Genomic DNA, 27905 nt, shown 5'->3' with positions numbered 1-27905 from the left:
TGATAATGTCTAGTTACATGCATGGGAAAACAAGTGAAAGAGGACATTCATGTGGCTTCTGGTTCCTTCTTGGTCCTCGGAGTCAAGGAACGCAATTACCTGAAGAGGGTGGCGGAGGGAGGGGACTTGGGGGGGAGAATGGCTTCCTGGAATCTTCATCCAACACTCTCGGGCGGGGCTCATCACCTTCACAAACAGGGCGGGGTAGTGGCCGAGGGGCTGGCGGGGCCGGGCTTTGGCAGTGACGCCTGGAGGTGCAGGCTGTGCGCGGCGTGGGAAGCTCCGGTGGTGGCGCCCCCGCCCCGGCCGGGTCCCCTGATTGGGCCCGCCCCACTCGGCCGCTGCAGCCGGCTCCCGGCGGGGACGCGAGCCGAGCGGGCGCGGGCTGCCGGTTCCTCGCCCGGGATTTAAAGCCCCCAACTTTTGTCCTAGAGACCAGTGACTCGCCCTCCGCAGCGGAGAGGAAAGCCGACCTCCGACTGGGACGTTAGAGGAGCTGGACTTGAACTTGGTGAGTTTTGTTTTAAACTCCCTTTGAAATTACCCTGAGTTTGAAGGTAAAACCTTTGGGGATGATGGCCAAGGGGAAAGGGGTTGGTTTTGGAAACGGACCTTTGCAGTGCAGTCCTAGTTTGATGTAAATCAGGCTTTCCTTCCTTTGTTATTTAGGCCCCCAGAAGCTCTGCGCCTAAGCGCTGTGTGTGACAAAAGACCTTTTACCCAGACTGCCCTTAGAACTCATGCTCGAAACCTAAGACGAGCAGAGACTTGCAACTCAGTCAAAACTTACAAACCGTAGATGAGTAACTGTTACGTGTACCTAGCAGATGATCGCGAGGCTGACAAATGCTGCGTCTGGACGAAAAGTGTCCCGAGGCCGGCTGTTTCATGTGGAATGAAAATACGCGCTCGGCTGGACCGCATCCTAACGCGGGCCGAGGCCCCTCTGTGCGCCGGAAGGTCGCCGTCCCTTCCGATCACTAAGCGGAGCTGTTCCCGCTCGCGTGGCGGGAGAAGCCCCAAGTCCTCGGATGGGCTTTCTTTGTGCTACCAACTGGACACCGCAGGAGCTGCGGGATGAGGAGGCTGCGTGCCGCGGGGCCCGGCCGTACCTCCTTGCCATGCCGCTCGCTCGCTCTACGACCGATCACTCTGTACCCTGCCCACTCTGCACGGGACGAGTCTCCCTGGGGCGGAAAGGGGAAAGAAAGGCGCGAAGGTGAAAGCGCACTCGTTCACACGGGTGGCTCCGGGGCATCGGGGTGGAATGCGCCCTCGGGCTGGGGACGTGCGTCTGGAGCAGACACCTGGTCCCCGGCGCCGGCCAGGGCTGCCCCGCGACCGAAGGCGCGGCGGGGAAGAAGGGCGCGTTCCCTTCCGAGCGCCTTTGTTCGCTCCGGCCGCTCGGCGCGGGCTGCCAGAGGCCGAGACCCCGGGCCCTGACGCCGCCTGGGTGCGGCCGGCACTCTCCCGGCCCCGAAGGTCCGGTGCGGGCGGTTTCTCCGCGCCCCGCCAACCCCCGCCCGGGCCAGATGGCCGCTCCCTCCCCGGGGAGCTCCGGCGAGGCCGGGACCAGCCCGAGCGCGGGAGCCGCCAGCCCGACGCCGCGCCCACCGCCTCGGTTTCCGGCGGGGGTCCCCAGCTTGCCGCCACCCTCCGGCTGCAGCGCGGAATTGGGACAGAAAGCCTGCGTGGAGTTGGAAATGGGGAAATTAGCAGACTGGGGACGAGATGGGCGAGTTACCGGCTGGGGAAATGGAAACAGGAGTGGGCAGACAGGGTAACTGGGGAACAAACATCTCCTCCTCCTACTGTTTCTTTTGACATTGCCACGTTTTAGTTTGCGCCCTGATGTGACAGTCTTTTGCTTGCTCAGATACAGTATAGGTAAAAGTAGCAAGCTTTGATTCACCGTTGGCTACACTGTATTCTTTCCTAGTGTTGGTTTTCATAGGTTATGCATCATGTTAAAAGGACACCAATGTTGTCACCGCAGAGTGACTGGTGGGGGCGTGTAGCTTATATTTAGGATAACTCTCTAATGAATATGTATCCATCAGAATTGGATTTGTTCCTCTGCGCCTTTATTTTGGGAAGCCTTGCTGGTCCCTATGGGGGAAGGGAGAAGGCCTTGAGAAGCTGAAATTGACCCAGAAAAGGATGATTGAAGGTAGACTATGAAGTCCTGTCGCAGAAAAGATCCCACCCTGAACTCTGAAAGTATGATTAGTGATTAGCTGCTGAGGTTTTAATTTTCTCTAAAGAAATTTATGGTAGATTTTGTTACTTGTCACAGGAGAGAGGTGAGACCTGCTTTGGGGGACCAAGTCTTTGCCTTTCAAGCAGGATAAATTTAATACCTGAAGGGTTTCCATTAAATACCTAAACTGCTCCCTCTCTCCCTTCCTTCATCTCTCTCTCTCCAAAGATGAGACTGACTGAGCTTGAGCCATCAGCCTTTTAAGGGCCCACTATGACACATTAAGATTAGGATTAGTGACAGGGATTTATAACCGGGAAAGTTCTCCAACTCAAAGCTCTTCCTGAGGAAGTGACAGATGAAAGACAAGTAGGTGGTGTAGATGCTTATAATGGCTTTGCCCACAAAGAAGATGGGAATAAATTTTCAAAATAAAGTTTAGGCTCTATTGAGTAAGAAAAAAAAGCTACATTGTAGTTCATTAAAGTGAAAAAAAATCAAACTTCCTTTTTTATTAAAGTCATCCAGACAGTGAGATTTGTAGTAAAAGGAAATAGCTTTATAATTCTCAAATATAGAACAGCTTGAATAATAACTCAGGGGTTTCAAAATGGGTCATCTTTTAAAATGGGTCACTTTGGCTAGAATCATTGCACTTGATGACTTTCAAACTGTAAAGTGTTGAGTTCTTTCTGAGGCCCAGTTGCATTGCATTTCAGAACACACATTACCAGAGAAAGAAACTAGGAGAAAGTCAGAAGGCAGTGGTCTCTTCTGAAAGTAAGGAAGTATACATTATGTTTGGGGGACTTTTAGGTATGCTTTGTGGAACAGATCTAAGCAAATTCTTAAAAGAGCTCTGCCATTTGACATCAGACCTTTGCCAGCAAAGATGTAGCCAGATGAGTGTAAACCTAGAACTAAATACTTCCTTCTGTTACATACTAATTTTACATATGGGGATATAAGAATTTTCATATTTAAAGATAAGAAATTTGATCAAGTAAGATGTGAACTTTGAGTAAGTAAAAGTGACTTTACATTTTGATGCCACAAATGCAGAAGCTGACTTTGATTGGTCTCTTATTAAAACTTATCTTCCATAGTGAATTCTTTAACCCTAGAAGCCAGTTTACTAAGAAGAGAATGTTCTACAAGTCTGCAGGCAACAAACCCCCCAAAAGGTCAAGTTCAAAATTTTGTTACATAATCTAAGTCCACCGAATATTTCATATTTTCTCTCTTTTCCCACAACTCTTTCTATAACTGATAGTGCTCTAAGCAAAATACGCTAAAAGTTGACTCAGTGCAGGCTTTGTTCTTCATAATTAAGGCCTCACCTCAGGTTTATGATTTCTAAAGGAAGGAAATCAGCACACATGTAATGTCTGATGTGGACTCCCTTTGTCAGTACATTAGCTCAAGTAGAAAACACTGGTACCTGGCCTAGAAGCAAGTCAGGTGCATGTAAGCAGTGAAATGGAAGAGGCAGAATAGAAGTCTACTTCTTCTTTTCATTCCAAAACTCTCTGCTTTCTACTCTCCTGCCTTCATCAGGTGCAGAGTCTAGGGTGCAGCAGAACATCTATTGATCCTTTGGTAGAGGACCTACACCTGCAACATCTCAGAAGCCTTCTCAGCATCCTACTTTGGCCTCCCACACAGCACGTGATAAGATAGTATTTGCTGAATTAATTAAGTGGAGACTTACTTTCAGGGCTGCCCAGCATAATGCCTGGAACAGGGCAGGTATTTCATAAACGGCAGCTACTCTATTGTCATACATGCTCAGTGAAGGCAAACATATATACTTTTGGGTTTTTTGAGATAAGTTCTCAGTATGTAGCCTAGACTACGTATTCAGCCCTGAATGCGGAGGTTATAGCTGTGTACCAACTTGTCTGGTACAAAATGGATTTTTTCCCCAGTACTGGGGATTGAACCTAGGGTTTTTTGCATGCTAGACAAGTGCTCTCCCACTTGAGCCACATCCCCAGCCCTTAGGGCTGTCTTTTACTTTTCGTTCTCTGTGTGGTACACCCAGTCAAATATTGTTTCCAGGTACAATGTCCATAATGAGACAGACAAAATACCATTGAACAACAGGCCTAAACCACATTACCACCACTGTATTTCTGAATAACCACTTTTTTTTTTACCATAATTTGACCTGAGCTCTCCTTTCTAATCTCCTTTTGCCATCTTTTCCTTGTACCCTAGCCCTTAATCATAGCCTTTTCTCTTGTTTGCTTTCAAGAATGCCTATCGTCTTGTCTCTCTTGGAATGTCTTTCTCCACAGTCCCTTCACCCCACCCTTGACACCAGCTTAAGTGCTTCCTGTTACTCGCTTTCCTTCTGAACTCCCTTCTCCTTTTCTCCCCAAACTCAGTTTGAATTCCAGCCATTACTAGGTCCTGCTCATTTGGCACCTCTTCCACAAAACCATCCCCAATTCTATTCTCCCCATCCCTCATCTCAGAGGACAGCCCTTCCCTCACAGTGCTCCTGGTTGAGGAATTAAATTTCTGATAACAGATTCATCCATGAATTTTCCATGGTCTCCCCCTCTCCCAGCTGAATACAACATTTCAAATATACCTTAGTCCATTTCTCTGGATCCTAAGAAATCTCAAGAATGTTTGAAAAATCACAGTTTGAATGAATGTTGTCTTCTAGTGGCCCAGATAAAGCAGTCACTTGTGTGAGAAGAGTCCTAGTGGGGTGGCAGAGGCAGGGCAATATTTAGCATGTTTTATATAACATGAAAAGGGTGGAAAATCACCCTTGACATATCTTACTGATATGTCAACTTGTGTTTTTGATTCCTGCCTGGCAGGACTAAATCTTACACTGGATAACTGTTTATATCTGTGTATCATGTTCACTTTTTGCCTGTCATTTTATGAACCATCTTCAAATATATCTTTAAGATTTTCCTGTCCTTAGTCATGATAAAAATTTTGATACAGCTTTTTAATAAAAGAATAAGAGCTTTCCAGGGCTGGGATGTGATTCCCAGTGGGTCTGATGCCTCAGCTTTGAATTTACCCAATACTTGTCCATCAAATACTTGCTTTACACATCCTCCTTGAATTTCTTTTCCTTTACTGCCTTCCCTCTTCTTCTTTCCTCCTCCCTACCTCTTCCTCCAACCTCCTTCTGCCACTTTGGATCACTGTCCTTAGATGCCCTAGACTCCTTTGAAGAAAAGACTGTGTACAAAGGACATAGACTCATGAGGTCACATGAGTCTAGACCTATTAGGACAAAAAAAAAAAAAAAAGAAAAGAGAAAATTGAGTCCATGGAGGGTTAGAAAAGGTTACATTAGGAAAGAAAATGAGAACAAACATTGACAAAATGCAAGACATAGGAAATCATAAATGTCTCCAAGTTCAGACGGCGGAACATTTTTTGCCTTCATGGTTGCTGCTCTCTGCCCTGCCCCACTTTCCTTCCTTTTCTCTCATCCTCACGGAAACTGTGGGAAAGAGTCACTGAAGGAGAAAGAGCAGTGCACAGCTGGGGAGTGGTGGGAACTGATCAGCTGCTCATAAATTCCAGAGGGCCTGGAATTTATGGAGGTTCAGTGGTTAGCCTGGCATCTGCCTGCCTCAGTTTCTTCTGCAAAAATGGGGAGATCATTTATCTCCTAGGTTGTTGCTAAGCTTAAAGAGTTTCTGTGTATGTAAAGTACTAGGAACAAAGCCTGGAGTGCAGGAAACACGCCCATATTAGAAACTGTTGCTAGAGTGGGTAAAGAAGTGTTTCTTAAGTAGACTAGGAAAAACTGAGAATACAAAATACAAAGACCCACTTTGTATTTTCATCTTTTCTATTTCAAACTGGTTACTGGGAAGTTTTAGTGACGTAATATCACTGCTACAATAGAACGTACTCTATAACCCCATACCATCAGGCTCTTTAGCAAAGACTTAGGGTTTGCCTTCACCTATTTCTTTCTCCTTCTTTCCTTCCTTCCTTCCTTCCTCTATCTCTCCCTTTTTGTTGCTGGTACTGGGATTAGAATTCAGGGCTTCATGCTTTCTAGGCAGGCACTCTACCACTTGAACACTCCACCAGCCCTTCACCTATTTATTAATTTGATATTTCTGTCTTTATTTCTTTTGTAAGCAACAAATATAAATCTGCACCCATGCTTATTTTATAAAGAAACATATACCTTAATTTACATAAGTGGAGATCTTACAGTTAGATGGTAGGTTTTGTAACTCAGATTTCCCCTCTGTGCCTTGTATCCATGCCAGCTGAATTGGAATTTAAAGTCTTAGGACTAACTTTCTATCAAGAATTAACTCTATTCTTGGTGGAAGGTCAATAATTCCAAATGGCTTCTAAATTTTTCCCATGGACTAAGCCTAAGTTTTGTGGCTAAAGGCATAGCTACAAAAACACTGAAGACTGCTACTGGGTAAAATGTTTCCATTTTAATAGAACTTATATTAGAAACATTCAACTTGAATTTAAAGAATACTATGAAAGGCTATCTAATATTTATACTTAAAATGTGAGTTGCAGATTCAAATTTCAGGCTTCTCCCTTCTTTCTTGAGCAAATAGAATAGGCAATTAATACCAATTGGTAATGGGTTGTGTTATAGAAATTTTTATCTTTCTTTGAGTTATCCCTGAACAGCAACCAAAAAAATGTCTCTTGCATGGGACTTTAAGCAATCAAAGTACAAATGGAAATGGTATAAAGTATTAGGACTTAAAAAAATCTTGACTTACCAGAGGAGTTTTATTAGTTTATAGTCATCCTTTATAAACATGTCACTTTTGAAAACAATCATTAATATTTGGATGAGTCCTGGGGATATTCTGAACATTAAATTGATTTGAAAAGTAAAGACATTAGTTCAGTCCAATTTTCTGTGATTTTTATCAATTCAGTTTCTATTTTCTACCATTCAGGGGAGGTTTCACTACAATATTTAATTTCTCTGACAAATAATAGACTAGAACTAGGATGGAATAGCCAAATTACTTAGTTTTGTTCTTTTAACCCATTAGTATTTCCTTCAAAAATATTGCCTACTTAAATAGAATTTCAGCATTTATTTTTGTTTTGACAACAATTACAATAAGAGAGGATCATTTTATAGTAGAGCTTTGATTCCATCTAGGTCTATGTTTTGCAAATTTGCAGGATGTCCTTAATGGTTTATGCAACTACTTTAGGCAGTTTAGATATCAAACATTTTTTTAAAAGAGTAAAAGTGTGCTTTGCATATAATAAAGACAATTACTTCTTTTTGGTACTTTATCTCTGATGTATATATGAATGCAGACATGCCGATGGAAGTCAGCATTACTCAGCTCACTGGGTTCCAATCAGCAGGACAGCAATCAGAGTGAGTCCTGCAGACAGGGATAAGTAAACATAGAAGGGCATCCTGTCACTATTTATAGTTTTGATATTTTATTCATTGTGATTTCTTTTTTTTTTGGTGCTGGGGATCAAATCCAGGGCCTGTACATGCTAGGTAAGTGCTCTACCACTGAGCTACATCCCCAGCCTTAAAACATTTTTTTAAAATATTACATTGACTACAGCATTTCAGTGTCCCTTTAAATTCTGTGCCCCAAATAAGTGTCTCCCTTTCTTCTCCCAGTCCAGGCCCTGAACAGTGTGGTTTGCCAATGGAGTATGTGAGTGATCTGGTGACTGTGAAGAGGCAGCATGAGGGGATGAGTAGAGTAGGTGAAAACTATCTGTTGCCTTCTTTCTTTTGGAAGCAGGCAGGAGGAGAAGTGGTCACAATGAAGAGACAGGTGTGGGAGGGGAAGATTTAGCACAGCTGCTCAAGGGATCCAGCAAGGGAGAAGTTTCAGAACAGGTAGGAGAATGGTGACCTAGCTAGGTAGGGCTATCTGTGGTGATGTTGCCTCTTGGTGAGTCCATTTCTTCAGCAGCCCTGCAGGTGTTTTAAGACAAGAGAAGAAAAGATCCCGGGAGAAGGACAGGACCCAGAGATAAGAGGGCAAAGGTAGTGTTGATTATTTCGCATTTGAGACAAGGGAGATGGTGAGAAAGAAAGGATAGATTACTGGGAGGAGGTGGAATAGAGCTTTCTACAGAATACTTAGAGGTTGTGGATGGGGAGCAAATGTTCTAGAGAGTGAGTGTTCTGGAACTTAAGATCTCAGAGGAAATGCAGGTCTAAGTGAAGCCTCATAAATGACTTTCTTGCTGATAAGTTGTCTTTGGGTGTGTGGGAGATGAAATGGTATCTACAGTATCTAGATCACAAATCAGTATTCCTTAGACCTGTGTGTGTTGTATTATCTACTAAATAATATGCAGAAATACAGTTTCCCTGAAGAGCAGATGTTACTGTCTTATCACAATGGCCAGAAGTGATGGTCAAGAACCACAGACAGAAACAAAAGCACGCACATTTTGAAATTAAAGTCCATTGGCTTTGTCCATTTGACATCACTCAGTCATCATGCCTGAGATTCAGTGCTGCTTCTCGTGGAAGGTGCCAGTCCTAACCATGTGGGGCTGGATCCATCTATAGTCCCTCATGGAGCTCCCAATACAGCTCTTACTAGTTGGCAAGATGTGTCTCCTCCACTTAGAGCTCCATCACAGGGGTTTCTTTGTGCTGCTTACCCACCCTACCCTGGGTTAACGCCCTCTTAGTTTTTTGATAACCTATCCCTTTGAGATAGCTCCTTTTTTCATCCACTCTTTCTTTTCTTCTCCTTTCCCTGAGTTCATTTTTTTCCCAGATATTTCTGCTCATCTTTCCTTCTAGAGAGCTCACGCATATTCTTGAAGTCAGCCTTCTTCATGCTCAGAGTGCCCCCCTGGACGTTCAGTCCTGTCTAGGTCTAGTCTTAGGTTCCCTGCTGGATGTCAGTACCTTGTTGTGTTTCCAACACTTCAAACTCAACCCAAGTCTGAGACCTTCCCTAACTCAGATAACCAGTGTTCCCTCCTCTGTCAGTAATGTTTGAAATTTTGTTTTATTCCTCCTCTTTGTTTCTTCTCTATTCTAGGTGATTTATCTATTTATGCTGCTTTAGCTCTCTCCAAAAGGATCTTTTTTTAACCCTTCTGTTTGCTTTGGATGTGGTTTGTCCCCCAAAGGTCCATGTGCTGCAGGTCTTGTCCCTAATGTGATAGTTTTAAGAGGTGATGGAATCTTTAAGAGGTGTAGACTAGTACATGATGTTTAGGTAATTGGTGGGGGAGGTGCCCTCTGAGGGATCAGTGCTGTTCTCATGGAGTGAGTTATTTCTCTAGAGAGTGGGTTATTATAAGGTAAGGCCACTTCATATGCTTGGCCCTTCTGCTCATAACTATTCTTTTCGACTTCTCTGCCATGTTGTGATACAGCCAAGGGGGTTGACTATATCAAGGAGCCCAAACAGAGAGGGTTGCTTAATCTTGGACTTTCAGCCTCCAAAACAGGGAGCTAAACACACCTCTTTCCTTTTTAAGTACTCAGTTACAGGTACCTTGTTATGGCAACAAATACAGATAAATACATATTCCTTCTGTCTGCACTTCCACCACACTGGACTCTACCTTCCTTACTGCATCCTGCACTGGCACAAGGCCCTGATAAACTGGTGTCCCAATCTCTAGGCACTTTGCATTCATCTTGGAATCCCACTGTTGGCCTAATCTCTTTTGCTCCAACTAAACAATACTGAATAAGGAAGTTGCAAACAAAAACAGAAACACCTGTCTACCTGCTGCTCTCACTACCTACTAAGGCTCCTCTCTCTGATTTTCAAGGTGCTCCTGTTTTCAAATATAGGCCCATTCTCAAATATCTGCCACCTGCAATTCTTTCTTTTCTCCCCCAAAACACAGACCACTCATCCTGCATCCACTGGAGCCTGGCCCTGCTGCAACCTTCACTCATCTTGCTAACTTCGGGACTCTTCTGTTGTGCCTGGAGCTGGTATTGCCCAAAATACAGTTGACACGGCATTTGCACCTTATCATTGTTGTCTGTGGAAACTATTTTTACATGAGAAGGATGACTGTTATCTCAAACAGACTGTAAATGCTTTGAGATTGAAAACTACAAAATACCACTTCATATTCATCCATTATGCCTGGCTCACACAGTAAGTACTCACATCCTTGTAGGATTAATTGAAACATTGGAGGCTGAGAGTGTTTAACTTGAACTTCAAGTTCAATAGAGACCTCCCCATTTTGATTAAAACGTCAGCATTTTAGCAGGTTTTGCATAATACTTCAGGATCACAAAAGTAGACTCAACAAGCTGGGGTGAGGTAGAAAAAAAAAATCAGGGGTTATTGTAGGAAATCTTGTAGTTTCTAGAAATACTAACACTAGGTTTTTTCTGAAGGAGTTTGCATGGTGTTGCACACCTATAATCTCAGTACTGAGGAGGCAGAGGCAGGAGGATTGCATGTTCGAGACCAGCCTGGGTTACATAGTGAGACCCTGTCTCAAAAAGACAAACAAAATAACTCCCTTGTGAAGAAATACTGTTTTGAGTAGCTGAGGGGCACAGCTCCCAGACTGGAAAGCATTTGAGGTATTGTCCATCACCTTCTTTTCTCATATTCAACTTCCGTTTTTATTTTTCTGAGAACTTTTATCAGAAAAGAGAATAGTAAGGATAGCAGTTCTTTTCTCCCAGTCAAGATAGAAGCAAATCCAAGTTGTATTCCATATTTCTGCATATTTCCCTCTAAGTAATTCTTTGTCCTGTCCTCTTGGTTGTGTTTCTAGTGTACTCTTGAGTCATCTGTCATTTTTATTTTCCTTTAGTAATATTACATTGACATTCGCCTCTGATAGGCAGATGAAATTATGAAAGCCAGCAAAGTAAAAGTGAGGCCTGCCCAAAGTTTCACAATAAATGTGGCCCCAATGGGGGGACCCTTGAGTTTCCAGTCCACTGATCGGCCACTGAGCTATGCTGTGGCCACACAAAGGAAGCTGCACTAGCAGCACTCTGTCCTGGGTGGCTGCTGGCTTTGCACTTGTTGCTGCTTTGTTTCCTGGAAGGCCTCGAGTTTTCTTCCACCCAATCAACCTGCTCTGCCCAGCTGGTGGCCTTCTCCCTGCTGCCCTGCCCTGTGCTCTGAATATGAAGGCCAGGGTGTACTTGAAAGCAGCTCTAGGACATGGTCAGATACTGAAGGGTGAGTGCCAGTCGTGTGTGGTCTCCATGGGCCAAGCCAGAGCTGGAGCAGCATCCTTCACACTCCTTAGCAAGCAGAGATGGACGCGACACTTTTGCTTTCTCTTGTGCTAGAAAGGCCTCCTAGTGACCCTGTTTCCTTGGGAGGAATTCAACGTCCTGGAGGTATCAGAATGAAGCTGTGTAGTAGATCTCCTCTTCAGTGGTCAGGACATATGTAAATGGTGGCTAAACAATTCACATTGCTGCTGAGTGGGAGAAATATTTTGGAAATTCACATGCTGCATGGAATTAAATGGTGTGGGCTGTTGGCTTTGGGACAGCTTCTTTGTCATTTTGCAGACAACATTTTGACTCGTTGAGGTTCATATGAAACAGTTGAAAAAGTACAGGAAAATAAGGTAAATATATGCACACTGTTGCGGGGCGGGGCGGGCTGGGGGAAGGGAGAGATAAATGAATATTAAGAGCCAGGCTGAGCTTCCAGAGCAACGTTAGCAGGAGCAGCAAGGCACACCCGCTGAGCACAGACCCTGACTCACTGCTGGGCTACGAGCACGCTGGGTGAGGCAGGCGCTCCTGTGGGCTGGCTTGTGAACAGCTGTGAACATGTGTACAGCAAGCTGGCACTGAAGCTTCCTGAGCACAGCTGCTCAGTTTTACCTGTAATCTCCTAGATTGCAAAGATTACATACCTCTTGTTCCTTTCCAGGGTCTGTTGGAGTAGAAATGCAGGTTGGTTTCAAATGAGAATTTTCCTAGAATTCTTACTCACTCAGGCTGTCTTAAACCCTAACATTAAGGATTCTCTGCTGGTTTATGACACTGTTTTTTTTTTTTTTTATACATTTTTTTACTAGGATATATTCATTATGGGGGAGCATTCATAGTGACATTTTCGATAAGGCTTATATTGTACATTACTTACATTGCCCCCATCGTCTCCCCCTCAACTCCCTCCCCATTCCACTTAAAGCAGTTGCAAGAGGTTTCTTAGTTCTGTTTCATATAGCTATATGAAGTCCATCTGCCATATACCGTCATCTTAATCTCCCTTCTCCATACTCCCCGCTCCTGCTAGTATTCTCCCCCCCACACACTGTACTTATTTTAGTGACCTGGTTTTCATTATTAATATTTAAGTTGATGTTCAAAGGGGTGTCTCAATGTATCCCCGCTGTGAATATACTTTACTTTGGTCCATTCAACCCCTTCCATTACTCCCCCTTACCCCTTTACTTCCCACCTCCCATTTTTCAACAGCTTTCAATACACATGCTTATTTTCTCCACCTTCACATCTTATGTTTTATGATATTACTGATACTCTATCATTCTCTTCCTTTCTCTCTTTCCCTGAGCTCCATAGAGTAGTTCCACTATTACAAACATGTTCTACATATGAGTTTGTACATGATCATGCTTGTTTTTGTGTATATGTTTATCTTTTGGATCTATCTCCAATGTATGAGAGAAAACATGTGACCTTTGTTTTTCTGAGCCTGGCTTGCTTCACACTTAAGGTGGTGCATACTTGTAATCCCAGTAATCAAGAAGCTGAGGCAGGAAGTTTGAGGTCAGCCTTGGCTACATTACGAGACCCTGTCTCAAGCAAAACAAAACAAAACAAGAATTCTCTGTTATTGCCTTTAAACCTCCACATCCTTCAAGCTGCACTGTGGCAGAGACAAAGTCCCGCTCTTGGCCTTCAGAGGAGATCTTCACCTGAGTGAGCACTGTGGGAGGCCTGAGAGGAAGTGGTCCCTGAATGAAAGTGATTTTGCCAAGTTTAGGTGGATGCCACCATCAGAAACTGGTGTTTCCTCCTGGCTTTCTCACCCTTCTCCAGAACATCCCGCCCAGAGATGCCTGCCCTATCCACGGGGACATGGCTAATACTGACCTATACCCTAGAGCAGTGTCTGGCTTTTTGATGGACAGGCATGCCACTGTGTTTAACTTTAACCTTGAATGCACACACACATGCACCTGAGTTTCATCATGAGACTTGCAGTGCTCTCTGTACCCTACCTCCTCCCACCCCACTCCACCCTGCCCAATGCTGCCTGTGGCTTCCTAAGTAGTACTTTTGGTTTTAGAATCTATGCCATAGGGGACAAAGTGCTACCTGTGTTGATTAGCTCTGGATAAGGTCTTAGTGAGGCTTGCTAATCTCCTGTCCTTTTGAACATGTCATATGCCCAGCCTCTTTTGTTATCACCCTAAGTAAGAGCGATCATGGGGGATGGGAAACACAGCAGAGTGTGAAAGCACAAAGGGCTAGAAGATGTATCACAGCCAGAGGTAAGCCCATTCTGTGGGGTGTTCAGTATGCAGCCAGCTTTATATCAAGGTCAAGGGGCAGGGGCCTTGAAGATAGGTCTCTGGGCACAAAGCAAGACCTTTGTCCTGGGGCTAGTCATGGGCCAATATATTCACAAATATACCCATTTGTGACATCTGAACTGTAACTACACAAGATGACAACTATTTGAAGAACTTTCTTTTCTTGAGAGTGAGAGAAGACAGTGGTGCTTGTATTCTGAAGAGGAAGACAGTGTCTTTTCTCCCCTTTCCTTATATTTCTCTAAAAATTAAAATAAACAGCTGTACATCTCTGCTAAATACTAACTACCTTATCACTTTCTGTGGGGACTGGTCAGGTTACCTTTGGTTAGAAGGAATTAGGAGTGATTTGTTTCTTTTTGGTAACTCAGTAACCCATTCACTTGTTACTCTTTTGATAGGTGGCAGCTCGTGTCCACAGAAAGAACTACACAGAGTAGCTGCTTGAGGCCACACACCAAACTCAATGAAGAATGCCAGGGTGGAAGAATTTTGATGTGCCAACGTTCTTGTTCTACATTGTGTTCCATTCTTTTGCAATCCCAGAGAAAACGGTATTAAAAGAAAAGATTGTGTGAAATAAGAAGATCCCTTTTCATCTTTAATGACTAATGAATTAAGATAAATATCTCTTCTGCAAAATACAAAACTCTATGATCTTGAAAAAGCGAGTGCCCATTTAAAACTGATCCTAAATAAAAACATACCCAAATGCACATGAGAATGCTGGTTAGTGGCAGAAGAGTTAAAAGATGGCAGTTTTTTCAATTTTTAGCTACTTGTTTCATAGTAAGCTTCATGGTGTTTTGGGGACCGACTGCTAATCCCATTGTAAGCCATATGAAGTCCTTCTCTTACAGATACCTCATAAATAGCTATGACTTTGTGAATGATACGCTTTCTCTTAAGCGCAACACAGAGGGTGCTCACTACCCATACTTGATTAACCACAAGGAGAAGTGTCAAGATCAACATGTCCTCCTTTTACTGTTTATAAAGACTGCTCCTGAGAACTATGAGCGACGTTCTGCCATTAGAAGCACGTGGGGCAATGAGAAGTATGTTCAGTCTCAACTTAACGCCAACATCAAAACTCTGTTTGCCTTAGGTACTCCTCATCCACTCAAGGGAAAAGAACTGCAGAAGAAACTGGTTCGGGAAGATCAGGAGTACAATGATATAATTCAGCAAGACTTTGTTGATTCTTTCTATAACCTTACTCTTAAATTACTTCTGCAGTTCAACTGGTCAAATACCTTTTGTCCACATGCCAAATTCCTGATGACTGCTGACGACGACATTTTCATTCACATGCCAAATCTTATTGAATACCTTCAAGGCTTAGAACAAATGGGTGTTCGAGACTTTTGGATTGGTCGTGTCCATCGTGGTGCCCCTCCCATTAGGGATAAAAGCAGCAAGTACTATGTGTCCTATGAAATGTACCAGTGGCCAGCTTACCCTGACTATACCGCTGGTGCTGCCTATGTCATCTCCAGTGACGTAGCTGCCAAAGTCCATGAGGCATCACAGACACTGAATTCTAGTCTTTATATAGATGATGTGTTCATGGGCCTCTGTGCCAATAAAATGGGGATAGTACCACAGTACCATGTGTTTTTTTCAGGGGAGGGTAAAGCTCCTTACCATCCCTGCATCTATGAAAAAATGATGACATCTCATGGACATATACAAGATCTTCAGGACCTTTGGAAGGATGCTACAGATCCTAATGTAAAAAGTATTTCAAAGGGGTTTTTTGGCCAAATATACTGCAGGTTCATTAAGATACTTCTCCTTTGCAGATTGACCTATAAGGACACATATCCTTGCAAGGCTGCATTTGTCTGATAGTACTTGAACGTCGAGATGTTTTCACTGTCACTGAGCCAAATCTGCATGAAAAACCTTTAAATGTCTGTCCATACCCTAAGTAAAATGAATATGAAACACAGAGAGGTTCTGAAAGCCCAACCTATCAAAAATATTTCTTTGATTATGGACACTTTTCAATGTAACATCGGATTCATGGCCTAAGTTCATTTCGAGGAATTCTTATTTTTAAAAGGTTTATATTATGAGTGAAAACAAAACTAATGCAAAATTCAAGCTCTCATTTGGTGCCACATATGTATTTGAGATGTGTGCAGAAATTATTGAGAAACCTTAGTGTTCAGATAACAGCTTTCGGGAAATACCAACTGAATGTATAGTACAGCATGTCGAAAAAATTAATTTTCCTTTAGTACAGGTATTCAGCTTGTTTTTGCTAAAGAGCACTCAGTGGAGGTAGTGGGTGAGAGAAGCATTGACAGAGAACAACCTACAGAATCCGTAAAAATCTCTTGTTCTTAAGAGGGCATGCAGGACACTGTCTGCACTTCAATTACAAACAGACGAATCACTAATGGTCACAGTAATGTGGCTATTTACCTGGATAGTTTTGGCATCGTTTACAATATATCTGAATTTTTTTCTCAAAGTTGAATGTGAAATTTGAAGAAAAAAAAAAAGAGTCATTAACTCTGTCCTAACTGGTACTGTATGTGTCTTTCTCCATAATCTTAGAAAATGACACAAAACACAGGCAGTTCGTTGCCCACAGGGCCCTTCTTTAGAGAGAAGTTATTGTTAATTTGATGAGTTTTTAATTGGTTTTAGATATGAAATACTGGTCCTTATTTAAGATAGTTGTCTGAGTATTGTTTGCACAATATGATGGAATATGATGATGGAGGAAAGGAAAGATGGGGCTGGGGCAAAGCCCAGAGCGATAGAGTGCTTGCCTAGCAAGACCTAGGGTTTGATTCCTTGTACCACACACAAAAAAGAACATTTAAAGCCTCTTTTCTCTATAATTTGTACAATCTTAGTATTTAAATCATTGTACTCATTACTAAAATTAGGCCACCCCTTCCCAACGTCATAAACCACAGTTTTGTCCAAGCTCAGAGTTTTAAATTTAGAGTATTAAATCAAAGCTGTAGTATCTAAAACAATCTATTCTTTGCTCAAGTCACTATCTAATTTTTATCTTTTAAACATGTCAAACTTGAAAGCAAAGTAAAAGTAAAGGTAAAAATTGCCAGAGTGAGATTGAAAGCATTTGTAAAGCTGCGTATCTTCAGTAATGGAAGAGTTGTGCCTGCGATCTAATAAAAAAGTTACACTTACTTTACAAATCAAAATGTGGCCGTGATGCAAACCACAACCTCTCACTTATTGCTAGGGACATTACATAGTCTCCAAAGGCCAAAATAGTGACTTCAGCAAAAATAGTTGAACTGATTATAAAACCTTTGGCTCCACAGGCACCTGTTAGAGAAAACTCAGATGTCTCATTTATTAAGATGATGTCCAAAACATACAAAACTAAGAAGGATTTCTCAGTATATACAACTGGATGATGATATCTGTAATTTTTAGCAGGTAGTTTTTTTAATGTTTACAGAAATCTTTTATTAATTTTTGTCTATTTTGAAATTTGAAGCTTGTTTACATTGCTTAGGTAATTTAGTATTTTTAACTAATGTCAAGACTACAGTTTCAAACATTTTAAGTAACATTTAGTCACTTTTAGAGTAGATTCAGGGTTTTAGATCAATGCAGTTTAAAATTTCTGACCAATTTTTAAAACTATAGAGAACAAAGGACATTTTGACAAAGCAGGTTTATAATTAATCTTTATTGGTTGATTCTTTAATAACTGTTTACCTTTGGGCTATCTATACCCTGTGTATCTACACTTTGAGACTGTTAAAATCTGCCATTGTTTGAAAACATCAGTTAACTCTCTGGCCATTGAAATGATCTTGTTTACAGCAATATTTTTGTGAAAGGTATTTATTTGTTGATAGAGCTCTCTGGAACTGTGTTCATCTTTTTTATTCGTGCTTAGAATAGAATGGAACAGGTTTGAATTTAAAGGAAATATGAAGGCACTTCCTGTTTTTATAAGAAGGAAACTGCTAGATGATTCCTTCAGAATTAAAGTACTGAGAAGAATATTTGTAAATAGAAGTGTTCTAACCTTTTAAAAAAGGAAGGAAAAACCATTTGGTGCTCCAATGTAGGGCTATCTTTAAAAAAAAAATGTCAACAAAGGGAAAATAAACTATTGGCCTGGATGGTTGCTTGAGTGAAAGATGGCTGTACATACTGTTGTTGTCAAAAACCTTTTACCTCCTCTTGGTTAATTAATTTTATACCAATATGTTAAATATTTATATTATTTGAGTTTTGCCCTTGTATGGAAAACAATTAGTGGGTTTTTAAACATCTATGATTTCCAATAAACAACTTAAAAATTGTCAACAAATTGTATTTAAACTCCTGTGTGGACACCATGTTTTACATATCAACTCCCATTTGATGTTAGCAGATGTGGGCTACACAGTCCTATTCCTGTTATATTGCTGTGCCCAGGACAGAGGGCTGTCATGTCCTCTGCATTATGGAGCCACCTAAGATGCCTGTTTATTAAATGACTTTTGAAATGAGTAGGTGAGGGGATATTCTTTCCTAACAATTTGTTCAGGAAGAAATGAAATAAGAGCCTGCAGCCACAGTGTCTTAGACACCATTTGACAAAGTTATGTTTTCCTTTTATTTGGTTTGTTAATTAGCGGTTTGAAGTTCACCCTCGTCTCTTATGGTCAGTAATGCCTGTATGTCTGATTTGGTATATTTGCACATACTACGCACTTACCTATTTTCTCTTGATTTCCTGGGCAAATCTTGGAATAGTATGTAGAGTGTCTATATTTTTTATACAACTTGGAAGCATCTGAATTACTCAGATGTATTAGGACTTTCTAATTGCAATAGGTGTTTGCAGTTGGGACTAAAATGATGAGCACTTGGAGGAATTGATTAATTTGACCTATATTGGGGGATTTTATTTGAACACCATATGTACTGAGAACAGAATTGGAGAACTCCAGGTTGTAGGGCTGTCTATTCTGCTTTGATAATGACAGGAATGTTAAATGTCTTCCTGACTGTTCTTTCCAGTCAATTCTGCACTCTACAGCAGGACAAGCCTTAATCAATATGATGTTCCCTTTCTCCAGACCTCAAAGGCTCCACACTGCTTCAGCATGGAATCTAAACTCTCCCACCTGGTTTTCAAGGTTCTATGTGATCTTCCTTTCCTTCCTCTCCTGTAGTTTGACTTTTCACACTGCCACCAGTATCCATCGAAAATCTCATCCACGTGTTACATAGGATGCCTGTTGAAACCTTGGAAATCCAACCCTACCTTTGCGCTTCCATTAAATGCCTCCTCAAGTCTATATTTAATCACATATATTATTGTACACCCATTAATTGTTCTCTGTGCTTTTTCCCAGCTGTAACCTAAGTTCTGCAGCTCAGAACTTTACTAATGAAAAACACATCATTGGCAAGTGGTGCTTTTAGAGAACACCCCACTAAACTCTCACTTTCAGAAATGCTCAGTGCCCTAGGGGCTGGAGGCCATTCACTGTGACTCAAGGACACACTTTAATAACAGAAGAGCCCATATCTGTTTGCTTGAATTTTTTAGATGGTGAATGAATACGAAGTCATCTAAATCAACAAGTAGCCTTAATCAAAGAGCAAGCTCCTAAGTTTATTCTTTCTGAGGGATTTTTTGAAGGCCTGCTAAGCAAGTGCCAATCATTCTCAAAAGCAGCTCACAGGGCTGGCAGAGTGGCTGAAGTAGTAGAGTGCCTGCCTAGCAAATGTAAGGCCCTGAGTTCAATCCTCAGTACTGCCAAAATAAATACATAGCTCACAAGTCAATGGTGAGAGTATTAATAAGTAATGTGACCACCCCTAGAATAGGGGTTATGATGGGGATTTTAAGTATAAAATAGGGTTTTTTTTTAAGTGAATTCCCCTTTATGCTTTGGGTCTTAGCTTCCCCAATTTAGGCTCTCTGAACAGCATAACTTTCACGTGTATGCAAATACCTTCCTGTAGACCAAAAATAGCATTACATTTGTGTGAGTTGTGTCTTTGGGGACCTAAGAGCCTTTGAAAATGTTTAAGCCAACAATTAGGTCAATATCAACACGAGTTTACATTTCAGATTCTCTTGATAGTCCCTTTTCAAAAACACTGTATCCCTGGAAGTTTGATTTGTAGGATGTCCAGCTTGGTTCTTTTGCCTTTTGCTTTTGTGAGATGCTTGCATTTTGTCCTCAGGTACATAATGAACGTTACTATATAGAGTAAGTACTGTGCCTTTCATCTGGGAAAGAAGGGTGTCATTTAAAACAGAGAACCCACTCCCCATGGATCTGCAAGAGGACCCTGGCACCCGCCCCCAGGGATCTGGTGTCTTACCTGCTGGGGGAGAGGGCTTCTCTCTCAGGCTGCTCCAGCTCAGGGTTCCCCCCATTGTGACTCCTTTTAAGTCTTTCTTCATTCTGAAGTGAAAGAGATTTTGGTAAGGTTTTACACTCAGGGGCCTCTTCATCTCTATTTTTCTTTCCTCGTGTCTGGGTTTGGTTTGGGTTTGTCTACATGAACAACATGGCCGGCTTCTCGCACTGCTCTCTTTCTTGGGTTTTCCCCAGCCACTCTTACAATTCTCCCTTTAGGATGCCTTTAAGAATGTCAAACCTCATTCTCAAAAGCAGGTGTCCCACCAGTCCCCAGCTAGTCACTGAATTCAGGGAGGTAGAGGTGTAATGGCCTGGGTCAGCTGCCAAGGACTGGTGGGCTGAAGTGTGGCCTATCCCTCTGCCTTCTCTGGCAGCCCAATCTCTAGGTGTATGGAAGAGCCATCCCCAGTTCAGTTTGCTGAAGCCATCTGGTTGTGGGGAGCCAGTTTCCCACTGGCCAGTGTGAGATCTTGAGCAAACTCCCTTAACTACACTTAGAACATGGGCCCTGTGACACTCTCTACACCATCAAGCTGTGGAAAGGATTAAATGAAAGTGTATATAAATGCGTTACAGAGTGCCTGGCAGCCAGGAGGCTCTCAAGCACTAGCTAATTACCTACTTGTTCCTTATAGTTAGCATTTTATGGTACTCTCCTTGCTATCAATGTCATAGAAATTCACCTTATTATTAAAATGATAGGCTGGCAGTGTGCCTCAACTGATAGCCTGCCTAGCAAGTGTGAGGTCCTGACTTCAAACCCCAGTACCACAAAGAAAAAAAAAAATATATATATATACAATAGGCTTGTTTGTTCGTTTGTTTGAGACAGGATCTCACTATGTAGCCCAGGCTGGTCTCAACCTCCCAATCCTCATGCCTCAGCCTCCTGAGTGCTGGAATTACAGGTGTATACCACCACACTTGGTTAAAACTACATTTTCTTGAGAGCAAGCTGAATCTTACCTTTTTTTGGCAAATGTCTAGTGTTATTCTGGAAAAGAGCCATGCCTATTTAATTTCTGAGAAGTCACTACTAACATAGATTCATGTTCATTTGACATATTTTAAGTGCTTAGAATGTCGGTGTTCTGGCTGTTTTAAAATTAATAATGGGTGAGTTTTAAAGTCTATCTTCATAAAACATTTTTTCATACATGAAGACCTAAGTCTTTGAAGTTGTATTGCTACATTCAGGTTTCTCATTGAATGATCTTTTAAAAAAATTTCAAACTTTCCTCTATACTTATCACTGGAACCATTCAGAGAGTGTAACAGACTAAAGATAATGTAAGAGATTAATGAAAGTAAAGAGATTAATGATTGATTAAAGAAACCAAATAACAATCCTTATGGAGCTAATTCTTAAAAACTCTTTGTCTGCAATAGTTTTTATGATATAATAAAATATTTAAGGTTTAGCTATTAATAAACCTTAATTAACTGTGGATGTGCCACAGTTTGTTTATCTCTTTCAATATTTTTAATCACATGCTATAGAAACATCATTGTAGCTTTACAGGCCAAGTTATGGTTCTGACTTCATGAGTTACTTCTCATTTCACAAAAGGGGATATAGATTCAGAAAGGCCCTCTTGCAAATGAGTGAGCACAAAGGTTCCTTGTAAATTAGAACTGAAAGTTGAAACATGAGCTTTTCCTAGCCTGACAAATAGATGGGAGGTCTCCTTATAAAATAGGTGAGAATGACAGGCTGGTCAGCTAGTTGTTGACACTGAAACTAAAGACATCTCCCTGGACTAATAGAGAGTGGTCAAGGTAAGGTCTCTTTATTTATGCACAATGCTGAGCACAGAGGCAGGAATTTTAAAATGTTCAATGGACTAAAGTAAACTTGGCTCTTGAGTCTGTTTTGGAAATTATCTTCCCAAATCTGGTGTCATATCTAGAAAGCAGGCTAACAAAGAAATACCTGGGAATACTAGTTTTGCCAATTTAGCTCTAAAATAAAATATCAGTCTTGTGTTCCAAGTTCATATATATTTCTTTTAAAAGTTTAGTTCCCTCTATTATATATATAATATATGAAGAACTAGAAAATACTTGCCAGGAGTCAGCATATGGAAGTAGCTACTAGTCCCAGGATTCAAATCTAAACCAATCTAGTTGTTTTCACCACACTGTCAAAGCTCATTCTTCAGTTTCTATTGGTGTGAGATACAGCTCAGTGGTAGAGCACTTGCATAGCAAGCACAAGAGCCTGGGTTTGATTCCTAACACCACAACTTCAAAAAAAAAAAACCTTCTTGTAAGCTGGGTGTGGTGGTAAGCACCTGTAGTCCCAACATTCAGGAGGCTGAGGCAGGAGGATGGTGAATTCTAGTTTGAGGCCAGCCATGTGATACATGGTAAGTTCCAAACAGGCCTGGGTGACCTTGTCTTAAAAACTAAACATAACAAAAAAATTGAACTGATTAACTTGACAGTTAAGACTGCATTGTATCTCTCTCCAGTTCGGCACCTATGATGTTCCTATGCCTAAATTACCCCCCAATCTTTGAATTGCAGTCAAACCCATCTTTGGATCCTTAACAGGTAATACGGGGTTTTCATAAAGAGGGCTTTCACTGCTATTAACAAACCTTTCTCTCTTTGGGACTCTACTGACCTATTGTTTGTGGGGTGGGCTAGACCGTAGAGTCTCTTGTTTCCCACACACAATGATGGAAAAGTACAGTGACTCAAGGTGTAGTTGTGGACTTTGTCACCTTTACACTGGATGATAACGTATCTAATTGATAGGCCTTGTCATGCATGAGATGCCCCCTTGGTCTTGTGGAAATGCCTTGGCACAGACTCAGTTGTGTCAATCTGTGTTCCTGGTGCCAGGTGTCAGACAGCTGTAGTGGAGGCAGAAGGAGACTTTCAATCAGGTTTGATGGGAGACGTCAGCGCTATTGGGCATGTATCACTACAGAAAAAGCCTGCAGTGAGGGAGCTGCCCTGGACGCCAGTGTTCTGTTAGGGTGTAGACAGATCAGCTGTGTTGCAGCATAGTGGCTTTCAAAATCTGGCCGCAGCCCATAAGAAGTACAGTTACACGGCTTCATATGCATGCTGACACACAAAACTTCTGTTCAGTTATATTGAAACATATGTGATACATTCTATTATTATCAATTATTATATTTATTTATTCTATGGGAGTTGGGGATTGAACCCAGACCCTTGCACATACTAAGCAAGTGCTCTGGCTCTGAACCACACCTTCAGTCCCAACACACTCTATTTTTAAATTATGGTATCCCTTCTCATTCTTTTTATTCTTAAATGCTAATAAGCCCACCAAACTGAGTTCACTATCACCATCATGATCTGTAATTTGAAATCCTCTTACAGAGTGAAAAGAGCACAAACTTGGATGAGAAAGATAGCTCTCGAGGAGAACTCCTTGCTTACTTTCTGTTTAAAAGTGGCCTTGGGCAAGACTTCTGCCCTTAGTTCTGTCATCTATAAAACAGAGATAATTATATCAACATTACAGGGTTGATGCAGTGCTTGGAGATAATGCATTAAAATGCTTACCACAGAGAAAGGCTCAATAAATGGGATATGTGGCTGGTTCTTTAATGCCTGCTTTGTGAGGATTAACTGAGGTACTGGGCAATGGCTACCTGCCTATGTACAATAGGGAACCATATTTCTCACTATCTGTGAGGTATTAGCCAAGCACTCAGTCTTCCTGGCTTCCATTTTCTTCTGTATAAAATGGAGATGTGCGACTTGGCTATGAAACATTCTTCTGCTTATAATATAAAATATCAATATATATGCATTGCTTCTGCATTTTGTTTTTTTTGTGGTACTGGGGCTTGAACTCAGGGCCTATACCTTGAGCCACTCCACCAGCCCTTTTCTGTGGTGGGTATTTTCAAGATAGGGTCTCAAGAACTATTTGCCCAGGCTGGCTTCAAATCATGATCCTCCTGATGTCTGCCTCCTGAGTAACTAGGATCACAGGCCACTGCCGCCTACTGTTTCTGCTTTTGAGATGAAAGTTGAATTGTAACCAAAGTGCTCTGGGGAAAAATGTAAACTACTAAAAGCTCTAGGAGGAAGAGGGGAAATTCACGTAGACCAAAAAATCTGACCACAGACCAACCACCCACAGCTGCTTTATTTCTGTTAACAATTCCTTATGTGTCTCACTGCCTGATAAGATGAAACTCTTTTAAAGCAGACTGACAATAATTTCTTATGACATCATATCCTGTTGCCCTTAAGTCAGCCTGACTTAGAGTTGCCTCTGGGGTACACTGAAGGGGAGCAGGTTTCTCAGCCTGTGGGTGCTATAAAAGGAACCAACTCATAAACTACCCCATCTGGAGGTCAACCATGTAGGATAACCCCTCTCCCTTTTATGGCCATTTTGTCATCAAGAAAAAGCAATGGCAATAGTGGCAGGCAGGTTGGAAAATGCTCTGGGCCCAACATCACTCCTTTCAACCCCAACTCCATCCCAGCCTCGTGCCAATTTCAAAGTGACATCAATCAAGCAAGAGTCTCCAATGGCACCCTAAAGGCTGATTCTTATGCTTTCTCAACAAATTTCTATAATCTGTTTTGTCTCCTCTATATTTTGAAGAAATACATTCTTGCAAAATTGAAAAAAAAAAAAACTAATTCCTAGCCTGAAGGAATTTCATTTCAACTTCTTTGAAAAACATATACATCTTTTAAAATTTGTATTTTGGAAAGACTTAATAATCAATTGATTATTAAGATTGCTTTTTCCCTAAAAAAGAAAGAGTAATCTTAGAAGGAAACCAAATTAGTTTTCCCCTGATGTTAAATGATTTTACTTTATGATTTAGGGATGTGTGAAAAACAAGTTAAGTTCCAGCTAATTTAAAGTGAAAGTATTATTTGCATATTATTACATTTCTAAAAAAGAGGAGCAAAGCGATTAAAAGTAATTCAGAAAGAGGAACCATAAGGCAACTAGAAAGGACCCAGACCACTCTCTTCATTAAAAGCCAGCCTGAGCTTCATAGTGAGACCTTTTGGCTCACAGTTCAAGACCTTCTGGTGCATGGTTGCTTGGTGCTGATGCCTTTGGGCCTGTGGCAAGGCAGAACACCATAGTAGGGAGTGCTTGGTGGAGCAAGCTGCTCACAATGTGGAAGCCAGGAAGGAAAAAAAAAAGGAGAGAAGAAAAGGTCAGGGTTCCAATAAAAGGCTTGCCCCCAAACATCTAACTTCCTCCTAGGCCCTTCCTCTAAAGGGCCACCACCTCCCAGTAGTGCTACCACAGGCTGGCCTTTGGCACATGGGCTTCTGGGGGACATTTAAGATCTAAACCATAGCACTCCAAAGGGTGTCACCTTCAGCCACAGTGGAGAGGAGAGGAGGAGAGGAGAGGAGAGGAGAGGAGAGAGAGTGGAGATAAATAGCTGATCAAATGATAAGCAAGTGGCAAGGACCTCTCATGATGCCTGACCCGTGCAGGTGCTTAGTGATTTTAGTTCTTCATTTAATGCTATGTTTACAGACAGAGCGTTCTGGCTAAAAGGTGAAAAGAAACGGAAGGAAAATCAGATTCGGGCCTAATATGGAATTCCCTAACGTGTGCCTTTTTGCCAAATGATCATGGACTACAGGCCACAAATATTTCCTTGTCTTCTCACTGCTTTGAGTTCCGAACGTTTTCATTAGAGCTTCCTGACTCTCAAGAAGAGAACTGTGCGAACGGTCAGCACATTTCAGTGCTCACCTTCTGTGTAGAGCTAATGGGAGAGTCAGGGACTCGTAGCTGTGTGCAAATTGTTTGTGAACAGCTTAGAGTCCAAATTTGCTGAGCCAAAGATTGGCCTAACCAGGCACTTTTCTGATTTATAATTTTATTGATCAGTTAAGACTTACAGACATAAAACTTAAGTTATGTTGAAATGTATGCATTGAGGTTAAAATCACATGACATCAAACAGCATGAGAAAATTCAGGATGTATGGGAAACTTCTTTTTTTGATGACCTTGCCCGTTTTTATCATTTACATTTTTCTTGACTTAAGAGTGGGAAAAAGGTATCCTGTGGTGTGTTCCTAACTTTCTGATATTTTAAACAGAATTATAGACTTATAAATCATTGTTAAGGTAATGTTTAGGACTGGAGGCATGGTTAAAATGGGTAGAGTGTTTCCCTAGCAAACACAAAGCCCAGAGTTCAAACCCCAGTACTGGCAAAAAAAAATAGTTTTGGGGAGAGGGGAGATGAAGGACAATAATGGAGGGGGTGAATCTGACTCAGATATATTGTAAGCACATATGCAACTATCACAGTGTACCCCTGTACAACTACTGTATGCTTAAAAAAACCCCAATGTTTGCAGGCAATTTTTAAGAAGATATTTTCCACATAAACAAAACATTACAAAGAGTATTGAGTAGATTAGCCTATAAAAACTTATGCAACCAGTAAGAAAACAGAACTAATTACAGCAATACTAGTTGGGAAATTTAAGATCTTAGAAAATAAGAAACTCTGGTAAAAATAAGAAATAGACAAAATTTGCATTTAAAATCCATTTCTTTATCTTTCTCTAATCATTTTCCATTTGCATGAAACCTCAGGACCACGTAGATCTGTTCCTCAAGCCTACCCTTCCAAAGGGCTTTAGTTTATAAAATGTCCTGAAACCTTGCTGTCCCCTGCCCTCCCTCCTGGAAGCCCCTCCCACTGCAGCTGAAGGGAACAAGAGGTAGAAAGTGGTCTGAGTGAGCAAGTCACAGCAGTGCAATTGACAGCCCCCTACCTCTCCCCGAAAGACTTGCCATTCAAGACAGGAAGGAAGTGACTGCCCAGTTATCCAAGCACTAGTTGAGCAATGGCATTGTACACAACATAAATGAAAAGGAGGAAAAACGGGGCTAGAAAGGGCCAGCAAGACCGAGTTATAGGGCAGATCAGGCAGATCTGCTTCCAGGGCAGATTCTCTAAGTGGTTTCTGCATTTCCATAGTTCTTCCTGGTTTCTATATCACACCCCAGTGAGTGAAGGGCGGGGAGGGAAGGGGAGAGAAAGAGAGGAGGAGAGGAGAGGAGAGGAGAGGAGAGGAGAGGAGAGGAGAGGAGAGGAGAGGAGGAGAGATCTTTCTTTTCCCAGCTGGCCATTGCTGGGGCACTCTGGGGCTGTATCTCGTAGATACAGTTGTGTGGGCTTGGGGGACACTCAATTTCTCAGAATGCTGTTGGCACAAGGGAACCACATGACTCTCCTCACAGGTACTGAGGACTGGAGATGAAATTGGGTCCACCCAGCACCCAGCACAATGTCTGGACTGTGGTCAGTGTTAGCAACGCTCCTCTTTTCTCTCTCCATTTTCCTTCCATCCTCTGCTTTAAGTATTTTATTTGTGTGTGTGTGTGTGTGTTCATTTTCTTTCTTTTTTCCTTCCTTCGTTCCTCCCTTCCTTCCATCCTTGTCTCTCTCTCTTTCCTCCCTTTTTTTTTCTTAAATTAAGGAGCCCCAAAAGGCCTCTGCTACTTTAGACCACTTATCAGGTACCCAGGAACACTGTTTACACTCCTGTTGTCCTATGGGTCTAATGCAGGACGGAGTCCTCGCCAGCCTCTGGCTTCCTTCTGTCTTCTGAACAGGTTGAGCTGGGGAGAGCTGCTGTTGTGAGTCAGGCTTTCACCTTCCAGTTGTGACATGAAGAACAGGAAACAGCCACATCACTGTTGCCAGCAACCTCAGCGCGTCTCCTCTACCTCCAGGCTTGCCCAGTGAGCCGAGCATGTGGCAGCACTGTTGCCAGATGGCCCCAGGTTCAGTGTCAGCCGCAGCTCATCAAGGTCCTGAC

At 42.0% G+C, this 27905-nt stretch overlaps 2 protein-coding genes across 15 annotated transcripts in view; one reads left to right on the top strand and one right to left on the bottom strand.

Annotated features, from left to right (window-relative positions):
• Mcf2l2 (MCF.2 cell line derived transforming sequence-like 2) overlaps positions 1-27905 on the bottom strand; it is a 210382-nt gene that overhangs the window by 57664 nt on the left and 124813 nt on the right. For all 8 annotated transcript variants that reach the window (XM_074073657.1, XM_074073654.1, XM_074073653.1 and 5 more), the window contains one exon: positions 20042-20124. In XM_074073657.1, coding sequence (XP_073929758.1) covers positions 20042-20124 — 83 coding nt within the window. The remainder of the gene's footprint in view (positions 1-20041; positions 20125-27905) is intronic.
• B3gnt5 (UDP-GlcNAc:betaGal beta-1,3-N-acetylglucosaminyltransferase 5) lies at positions 240-18037 on the top strand. Of its 7 annotated transcripts, none has more exons than XM_074073661.1 (5): positions 240-511; positions 828-7920; positions 10052-10311; positions 10560-10751; positions 14110-18037. In XM_074073661.1, exon 5 carries the CDS (start codon positions 14420-14422, stop codon positions 15557-15559), a length of 1140 nt encoding a protein of 379 aa, XP_073929762.1. In that variant the 5' UTR covers positions 240-511; positions 828-7920; positions 10052-10311; positions 10560-10751; positions 14110-14419; the 3' UTR covers positions 15560-18037. The 7 variants fall into 7 exon arrangements, with proteins under 7 accessions (XP_073929762.1, XP_073929763.1, XP_073929764.1 ...); XM_074073662.1 differs by having other exon boundaries at positions 825-7920; XM_074073663.1 differs by lacking the exon at positions 828-7920.

This window comes from Castor canadensis, chromosome 5 (genome assembly GCF_047511655.1).
Source record: "Castor canadensis chromosome 5, mCasCan1.hap1v2, whole genome shotgun sequence".
Classification (NCBI taxonomy): Eukaryota; Metazoa; Chordata; class Mammalia; order Rodentia; family Castoridae; genus Castor; species Castor canadensis.
Note: the sequence above shows the minus strand (reverse complement) of the source record. Positions and strands in the feature narration are given on the sequence as shown.